This window comes from Macaca mulatta, chromosome 5 (assembly GCF_049350105.2).
Source record: "Macaca mulatta isolate MMU2019108-1 chromosome 5, T2T-MMU8v2.0, whole genome shotgun sequence".
Lineage (NCBI taxonomy): Eukaryota > Metazoa > Chordata > Mammalia > Primates > Cercopithecidae > Macaca > Macaca mulatta.
In genome coordinates, this window is record NC_133410.1 from 64,110,000 (window position 1) to 64,120,547 (window position 10,548).

Here is a 10,548-nt window from a genome sequence, read left to right on the forward strand (position 1 = left end):
TATGGAACTCTTCTACTTAAATTGGCCAAATACACACAGAGACACACACATCAGGAAAACATGTTGAAATTAATTCCTTTACTTATAAAAGCCTGAACATACAAATTAGAATACTTTCAGATCTACAATGAAAATTACAAAGTTTGTCTTCTTTGTAACTACATCCCAGTACTTAGTACAGTGCCTACCACATAAACAGGGGCTCAAGGTTACTTGCATGGATCATTGATTGCTTCAATAAATAAATGAGAGGTAATATCCAAAACTTTAATGGCATTAATCCTACTTTGCATAACACAGAAATTTGACTCCATGTGAACTATTCCTTGCTTTAGTTAGTTTTGAGAAACTCCCAGGGGTTTCTTGTATCTTAGCACAAAGAATCCTCTGAGTTTTTATTCACTGCCCAAGTTTTCGTTCTACATCACAGTTGTCCACATCCCATAAAGAATCTGTGATCTATGTCTTATCATTGTCCCTTTATACAGGGTTTGAGATTATTAATGTTAATTTACTCACACCATACAGCTGCAAAACCTTGCATGGCTTATGAAACTACTGTAACAAAGTCATACGTCTCTTGAGAGCTTGTTTAGCCAGGGATAAGTTATAAATTCTTCATAAGAGAGGAAATTATTCCAGCTCTCTAACAAATATCTCTCTTCATGTTTTGGACAGCAGAGCAGCACTTAAGAGCTTTATAAAAAGAACAATTTTAGCTTCTGGCAATAGTTCCTTTTCTCCATAAGACTAAGAAATACATTTTCTCTGTTTGGCTGTTATTCAAATTCCAAATCAACCATTACACTGTTTCCCACATAATATTTGAGACCATTTCTGTCTTTATTTAGCTAAAATGTTTTGTTTAAATAAACTTACTCATTTTGATTTATAGTCTAACCCGGTTACCTTTTTAAGCATATCCATATATTTTCAGTTTCCTTCAAACTTGCAACATACATTGCATTAACAGACAATATTTTTCTTCTGCCATACAATCATTTGTAGATAATGTTATAAAGAAGTTTAATACAACAACAATAATGGAAGAAAATTATACAATATACATCAATAATAAAATTTGAAAAAAAAATCCAGTAATTTACAACATGTTTATAAGTATCTACATAAATTCCTAATAAGTGAGATAAAAGAGTAACAGATCAGGGGAAGATTCAGACCAGAGCCAGGTCTCTTTAACTTCCATTGGTCTATAGACTAACACAGAGGTTCCCAGCCTTTTTGGCACCAGGGACCGGGTTTGTGGAAGACAATTTTTCCATGAACAGGGTGCAAGGGGGCTGTAGATGGATGGTTTCCAGATGAAACTGTTTCATCAGATCATCGGGCATTAGATTCTCATAAGGAGTGTGCAACCTAGATCCCTCACATACTCAATTCACAATAAGGTTCATTCTCCTGTGAGAATCTAATGGCACCACTGATCTAACAGGAGGCGGAGCTCAGGCAGTAGTGCTTGTTCCTCCACCACTCACATCTTCCTGTGTGGCCTAGTTCCTAACAGGCCACTGATTGGTACTGGTCTGCGGCCAGTGGATTGGGGACCCCTGGACTAATATCATCATTCATATTTTAGGATTAGCCAAATTATTCTCCAAATATTTTTGACCCCAAAAAGAAAATGTTCTCTATTTGCCTGTCCATCTACGTGTTTTCCTAGCACAACTACTATCTTTTCTTTTGGGCTTATATCTACTATCATCACGTCTGCTCTTTTACTCATTCTAACCACTGACACACCTTAAGTTCTGATCTCATTCTTCTGTCAGAGAGGACTGACATAGAAAATAAAATAGATATTCTGATTTTTAATATTTTATGATTAGTTTATTTAAAAATTGAGAAAAATAAACCCAAACAAATATGGATTTCCTATACTATTCAGAGTTAACATTTAGAAAAACAGATTATAAATGTTTTGTAAGTATTCACATTGTGTGAGTTACTTGTTTATTGTCTTGGGTTTTACCCACTAATAGAATCCAAAGGAGGAAATCAAGAAGATCATTAGATTTCTAGAGAAGAACCTGAATGATGAGATCTTGGATAGGATCATCAATCACACCTCATTCGAAGTGATGAAGGACAATCCTTTGGTAAATTATACACATCTACCAACTACAGTGATGGATCATAGCAAATCCCCTTTTATGCGTAAAGGTAAATACTTTGCTGGGTTTAATTTCCCTTTTGTACTTTCTCGTGAATTACCATGAGCTAAGGATTAGTTCTGTGATCTCTACTAAGTTGCTTAGCCTGTTTAAGCTTCACAGTAAATACATACCACCAAAAGTTGCTGAGATTCAAAATTGTTAAATGAAACAATGCATTTAAATCTATTACTAGAATACCTTGAATATTTGATAAATGTTTATTCTCCTATTTACTACTGTGCTAAATGAGAGTGCTTTTGGCAATTCTGATGTGAGCAATTCCAAATTTGTCCTTCTTACTCCCTTAAATCTTTAAGATGGCATAGATAAGCTTCCTTCCACTCCTCAGTGAAATGCTGATTTCACTTAGTACGGTACCATAGTCTTTAAAGTCCCTATATCACTTAGAAAACCATGGTAATCGCATTAAAATTAATTCACCAAAAGGAGAAACTGTTATGTGACCTTATAAGAAGTTTTAGCCCTCTACAAATACTGTTTAAACTATTAGTAACATAGAGTCCAAATTTAACTTAGAAGAATATGGCATTTACTGTTGAAATACATTACTTCCATTTAAGTAGTCTGTTTATTGTGGTTCATTATACATAATATATGTAAAAATGTGTTAATAATAACAATACATTTAACAAATTATAAACTTAAATAACTTTGAGAAGTTATCCACCTAATAATGCCACGATCGGTTTTCAATATCCTTGATTGAATTGGAGGGAGAAGGGTAGAATTTCAATTTATATGTAGGAAGTAAGCATAACCTTAGGAATGTATTATGCATATGAACATATGAAACAAAACCACTGATTTTGAGTAATATGACAGATATTTTTTGAAAAGTTGTTTGTTAACTTATTAAGGTAGCAAATAGTCCTAGTGTTTTCAAATTATGCTCTTTCTTTTCTAAAAACAATACATTTAACCTATTAAAAATAACTTACAGAGTATGAAAGCAGGTATATTTTTCATCAAAAATTGTATGCATTATAGGTTTGAGCAAAAAAGACGGATGTATACATATCTCATCTGTATGCTTACACACAGATGTAAATGTATGTGTATGTATAGTCATCTCTTGTTATTGTGGGGGATTGGTTCCAGGAACTCTGCCTCTGAATATACTAGAACCTGCCTATATGAAAAGTTGGCACTCCAAACATGTGTGTGGGTTTCTCATCATGCAAAAACTGTATTTTTTATTGCTTTTAATTGAAAAAAAAACTGCATATGAGTGAACCTGGCCAGTGCAAGTCTGTATTGTTCAAGAGTCAATTGTGTACATGTACGTATATATTCTTTTTCCTGGTAGAAGAATCAGAAAATAAATCCTTATTAAACATGGTAAATTCTCACTGTGATAGATACCTGAATATAATTTCCCAGAAATTTTATCTCAAATCATATGAAAATTGATGCCATTTCATGACATTTAATTATGGTGTAGACATAAAGAAGACAAGCTCAGTATCTGGATTCTATGGCTTCTCCAACCTCAACAGAAAAAATGCACGTGTTGTTCTAATATTGAAGGCAGTCTTTATATCCCCTCTCTAGGGGGTTAAGAACATACTTTTGTGGTCAGATTGATCTGAGGTATATCCAGGCTATGCCATTCCCTGAACCTATTACCCTGAATACATTAATTAACCTGCCAAAGCTCTGATTACATCACTGGCAAAATAGATAATATAATAACACCAGTGGCACAAGTTTCTGGGGAGGATTATGGTAAATGATATGCAAGTATTTAGGATATTTTCTCACAATAAATAATGCATATAGAAGTAAAAAGTATTATTAGTCTAAAAAGTTTGAGATTTCCTTCTTCCTTCCTTCCTTCTTTCCTTCCTTCCCTGATGTATCCAGTAAACATTTAGAGTACTCATTCATCCATTCATTCATTCATTAATAAGAAAAACTTCTTCATGAATACCTATATACAGCACATATTCTTTGAAAGATTCAAAGGTAAATGATACATATCTTTGACTCAAGAAGCTCACTATGTAATGCAAGGGGCATGTACATAAATGAATGCTGAAAGAAGTGAAGTATGAACAAATGTGCCAGGTACACTGAATTTTGAAAGATGCCATATTAGATAAATCAATATTATTATTATGAGGGTGGGATAGATTATGTCCAATGTTTATTCATATGTCCTAAATTATAACAAACAGAAAAACCTGGCCTTTGACCAGCATTTATCAAGTTTTTTTGTAAAGCAAATGTGTTTGTGTATATTATAAAATTTATATGCAGATCAGATCATTGGAATGATTTATGTATAACTTTTAATTGCTTAAATCTGTGTTCTCTTCTGTTTTTAATGACATCCTTATGGATGCATTAACCCCACTATGTTTACGTTGAACCCTTATTCAACCCTATGTTGAATTCCAGAGCTATTGACATCTGGTGAACATAGAACAAAATGTAACAACTAGGGAAACAACCATATCTATAAGAATGTTTTTCTTTTAAAAGACTTGGAAGTTTTATCAAACCACTGTGGATTAATATAACTTGTAATTTAATATGATGTGTTACTATTTCATAAAATATTAAGATATTTTTCTCTAAAAATATTGGCAGTACATTAAAAGTTTGTTCATTTTCCAAATACGCATTTATATATACCCAAGTATGAGAGATTAAATTTAAATTTTTATCCTAAAAGATTTACTTTAAAAACATGGTTCCAGGATGTTGTATATTTGATATTAATGTTATTGTTCCCACCTAAATTACAAATAAAGAACAAGCCTAATGAATTTAGGAAAAACAACTATCATCTCCATATCATAGCATCCTTGTTTATAAATTCCAGGAAGTGATACTTATCAACTTTTTATTTCGCAGTTTTGTTGTGCTGATGGCTAATTTTTTGTCTAGTTTCCAAAAGTTACTTTATGAAATAAAATATGCCCTGACTATTGATCTAAGTGCTCAGTGATAACCTCATGACCCACGGCCAATAGAAACAGTGAAATTATCACTCTCAGGAAACTATTGTAAAGCCCAGGAATTTAAACAAGAAAATTAGTCTTTTTCAGAATGCCTCTTCAAATGTCAGACTCTATTTAGTTATAAGCCACCTTTCCAGATGGAAAAAAATTATTGAATATTTAAAAGGCTTAAAAATTTAAAGCTTAATACAATTTAAGGGCTGTTTTAATTCATTCAAATAAAATGAAAGTCGTTCTTTAGTCTTTCTAACCTTTTCCTTTGGTATATACTGCTTTTTCTTCTTACAGAAATATTTTATTCTTTCCTATGTTTTTTTTTTATTTATTTTTAGGGATGGCTGGTGACTGGAAGAATTACTTCACAGTGGCCCAAAATGAGAAATTTGATGCAATTTATAAGACAGAAATGTCTGGAACTGCACTTCAATTCCGCTCAGAGATTTCACGTGTCTAAATCACAGATCTGAAGAAATAAGAGATTTTCTGTAGTTGAATGAAACGAGGGCAGTTATGAATTGATTTGGGCACTCAAATGAATTTATGAAGGAGAATAATATGCTTTTAATATGTTGATTCTTTTCAATGTCATTAATCAGATTCCAATTTTGTTCCTTTGATTCTGAGGTTCCAAATTCTCTAAGGCTAAAGTTCATTGTTAACTTTTTGTAACAAAGGAACAGTGTAACCACAGGCTCTTCCTGCCTTTTTCTACACTAGAACTAATAAGAAAGAAGGGATTTATTTTACTTAGTCTCCCATATATTATGATTTAGAATTAAGTTCCCCTCCCTAGTCCCATGGTCCAAGAAATGCTGTTTTCATAATGAGACTGTATTTCTTAACTCTGCCCCAATTTCCCTTTGCTGAAAATTTGACCCAGGACACTGTGTTCCACTGCTGTCTACCGAGTTTCAAGTTGTTCTCTGAGTCATAGCTCATCTTCCTGCAGTGCCTCTATTTGGATAACATAGTTCATGTCCCCGATCGTGTAGTTCAGATTTTGGAAATGTTTTTTCTATATCATGCCTAATGTCTAAGTCTCCCAAAGGCAAACACCTACAATAGTCTCTGTAGGGTTCTTTCCTGGGAACTGGAGCTTTGTTCTGAAAACCAACCCTGAGGACTGTGACCTGCTTCCTATGGGGAGTCCTTTTTTTCCCAACAGACCCGTTTGAACTTCAGAGAAATCACCTACTGCTGTGTTCTGGTCACCATTTGGGAACTTCAGTTACTTAATCTTATGTTTGAAAAGATGTGGATACTTTAATAGCACCTTTAATACCCTAGACATAATCATAACCTCTGCAGAATATTTCACAGTCTGGTGCCCAAGGAGGACTCTCTAGGCTGAATTTCCACTCTGCCCTCCTGACCCAATGTTCCTTCTACTTATTATTACGTGCTTATGTCTATTTGTTTGGTCTCTGATCTATGTTTTTTTTGACATTTGTTCATCAACTCCAGCTTTGCATTAGAAGTAGTTGTTTACATATCCATTTGCAACAAAGTGTTTTTCCTGAGATCAGATCACAAGTGCCACGTTATATGCCAAGCCATGGTTCTCAAGCTGAAGGTAGAGTACCCTGGGCCCTTACTTGTTCTGAAAGGGGTGGGGATGGTGGTTCAGACACATTGCTAGACTTTCTGAGTCACAACTGAGGTAGCTATGGCTTATGGTATTTTGACTTCACAGGTGAATCTCTGCTGTCAGCCAGGAACAGCTAAAATAGCTCCTTAAGCTGTAATGTTTCTCTTTTCCAACCCCAGCAAAGGATTTGTCTAATGTTAACCACAAACCCCATAGAAGTAGTACACCTATTATTCTGGAGAGAGTTGCTTCTATAGATTTATTACAATATGTATTATAAAGTATTTGAGTATATAAGTTGTGTTTGTGTTCCACAGAAACACATTTTATAGTAGTTAATCGTGACTTTCTAAAGGTATTGTGAACTAGTTCCAGCTTTCTCCAATACCCTTGTCCACAAGAAGTAAACTAAAATCATGTCTCTATTTCCTCTATTATCTTTATTAAATAATAAGTTAATGTGGCCTGAATATATATGGATTTCTGGTACTATAGTCTATTACTGGGGGGAAAAAACACCACTAAACTATCCTCTAATCTGTGGAATAGATTAGCTACACTTTCTTCACTAGCAAGATAAAATAATTTCCACTTTTTCTAGTTTTACTATGTAGAAATAAGTCTCTGTAATTCGACTTTATTCAACAACAACTTAGTAAGTTGCAATTATGCCTCAGATATGGTTCTATGCACTGAGTGAAGAGTGGAGATAAAAATAAAATTTAGATTTTCTTTTACTTTTTTAATAGGTTGTTGCCTCTTATATATTTATTCTATGATGCAAATGCCACTATCCTAATTCCTGTTTATGTTTAACACCACACAGTGGCACTTCTATGATTCAAATACATTTGATATCCTTTGAAATTATTCAGAGTACTGCACAATTAATTTTTCTAAAACAATGCTTTTATCATTATTTCTCCTAGTGAATCATCAGTACAATTTCCAAATGAAAACACTTAATCTCATATTATTATCTTTCTCTAATAGAACCATGATGTAGGGACAGTGATAACAAATATCTGACAATGATATGATTATTTCCTCATCCATGGAAATTCTCCTTAATCAACTGAAGGGCTATTTTCTAAAAAGCCAAAGCATTGCTTCCAAGAACTTTTCATCGTGACATGGATAGACACTCAGATTCAGACACTCAAAGGAAAGTGTCAAGTATTCCCTTTCACTCCACTCTATTCTATTGTGTTATCTTCCTAAATTATTTTCTATCCACATTCTTCACTCCCTTTCCCATTGACCCTATGTTCTGTGTGATAAAAATTGCATCATTTGTGGCTTTTGAAGGTTAAATATTATGCCCCATTTCACCATTAATAAACATACAACTCTACTCCATATTTTGTAACTCCTTTCATACACAGAAAAAAATAGTATAATTTCTTCAAAATGCTTGATATTAATGATATATGGAAAAACAATTATTCGGTGCAGTGATCTTCGGATAACTGGGAAAGGCCAGGGGAAAAGGAGAGATACTGGTGGTGATCAATGGACCCATGTATAAATTGTTTTTATTATATAAGCTGTCTTCACACATGTCTTATAATGTATGATCATTAGAACTGTTTTGTATGTATGTAAAATTTCCATATTATTTAGGCATTACTTTCAGCAGCGAAGTAATCCTTTTTTAGCTGCCACTTAATGAATACAATACAATATAATTTATTGTATTTGGCTATAGTAAACCTATTGATGACTATTTGTGTGCCATTATGACATTTAACTGGCTTATATTTTGAAATCTCATGTGTGTTTTTTGTGGCTATTTTAATTTTCCACCCTCAAAATATAGACGAGTATCTTTGTAGTAGGAAAATCATAAAAATTAACAGCTTCTTCCCTAGTTAATAACCCTGCATATTGTTTTTGTGTATGGAGCAGGGGATAAATCAGGAGGGTATTTGAGGCAACACCGAAGACCAAGCAATACAGAACAAAAGATAAGAGCACAAAATCTGTAATTATAAAGCTATTTTAGAATTAGGTCTTTGCCACTTTCTAGCCATGAAAGCTTGAGCAAATCACAACTTTTCTGTGCTCATTTCCTTATCTGTACAATGTAGACAATGAATATTTCTTGCAAAGATGAAATAATGTATAAAACAATTAGAACAGTGCCTAGCATACTTCAATGTGCTCATTTAATATTAGCTGCCATGAAGGTATTCACTGTGAAAATCTTGAAATTTTATTTATTTAAATGGGATTGAGGCATCGGATTTCTTGTTCCACACTGCTAGCTGGCTTCAAAATGTACAGATATTTTGCAAATTACTGGGAGGCAAGGAGGTTTCTGGCTTCATTACTGTTTCCATTGTTCTTTTGTTGTTTGCTACCAAGTTAAATTTTTCACATGTGTCAAGTACTCCTGCTTAATGCATTACTTTCAAGTACTTAATATTTTCAATGTGTGTCAATGATCATCGTTCAATAGAAAAGCACAACACTGTAAAGATTGGAATAACACTGCAAATGATGTATAGGTTGTAATAATCCAGCTATTGAAACAAATAAAGATGAGTTACCTACTGTGACATAGGTGGATTGAAATTTCTCAGTGGGAATTTTATTACATGGGGAAGCCTATTTTTTAAATTTTACATTTTTATTTATGTAATTTGTAGAGCAGGTTTTTGTCATGTTGCCCAGGCTGCTCTCAAACTCCTGTCCTCAAGTGATCCTCCAGTCTCGGCCTCCCAAAGCACTGGGATTATAGGCATGAGCCACCGTGCCTAGCCATAAAATCTACATTGTCAAACTTAGCATTTGGATGTCATGACATTCACGTATATATTCTATCAGTAATGCTTTGTAATCATTTTGGTAGCAACTGGGAAAGGCCATGTCTCAGCATTTTTTAGAAAATGCCAGTGGACACATAGAAAATGATTTTCAAATGTGTTTGAAAATCTTAAATACAAGTTTTCTTGGCCCTATTCAAATCATAAGTTTATTGGTCAGGAATGTGAAAATGGCTAAACCCAAATGGGTTCTATCTCTTACTTTATCATCTTACCTAAGGCTGATCACAGCCTTTTCTCATTAGTTTACAAGAAGAAATAATTTTCTTAATCATTATAGAATATGATAATAGAATTACATATACACAATTGTGTAATTTAATTCAACATTAATATGATATGTAGAATGATATATAATTATTATATTTTATATTTTATTACCATTTTAACTGATAATTTATTAGATATCAGACAATACTATAGAAGCATCAATATATTCCATTTTAAAGCAAGCAAACTGAGACTTAGAACTGGGATTCAAATATAAGTCTGTTTGTCTTCAAAATGTCATTCAACATTACATAATACTTTGTGGAATTATATGTAAATAATCAACTTCAGATATTAGATTACCTCTCAAACATGTCATGGAAATAATTAAGTAATGGTGCCTAAGCTGACAATGCTAAATTTCAAGTTCTGTTGTCGCTTAGAGACCTCATATTGCAAGGACACTGCCTGAGAACTTATGAAAATTAGATTCGTGCATACTTTTTCTCTATAAACTATGTCATAATTGGTGCTTGTTTATAGTCTTAAATAATGATGGCAATACCATAGTTCAAACTCATCTAGGTTAATTTGAGTTTCAAGTGTTGATTTTAAAACTTACTCATTAGAAAGGAATGTCTCTGGTAAAATGCATAGAGTCCTAACAAATGATTAATAAGATAATGCAGTCTATTCATAAGAAGGGCACTAACTGTACCTTGTCCTGTTCTCTTCTATTGAGAGAAAGAGAACAAGATGTC

General features: G+C 33.3%; 1 protein-coding gene across 2 annotated transcripts in view; it reads left to right on the top strand.

Moving 5' to 3' along the window:
* SULT1B1 (sulfotransferase family 1B member 1) overlaps window positions 1–9,310 on the top strand; it is a 38,184-nt gene extending 28,874 nt beyond the window's left edge. Inside the window, exons 7-8 of one of the 2 annotated variants that reach the window (XM_078001819.1) lie at window positions 2,001–2,181; window positions 5,494–9,310. In XM_078001819.1, coding sequence (XP_077857945.1) covers window positions 2,001–2,181; window positions 5,494–5,615 — 303 coding nt within the window. In that variant the 3' untranslated portion in view covers window positions 5,616–9,310. 2 annotated transcript variants of the gene reach the window in all.
* The last annotated feature ends 1,238 nt before the right edge of the window (window positions 9,311–10,548 follow it).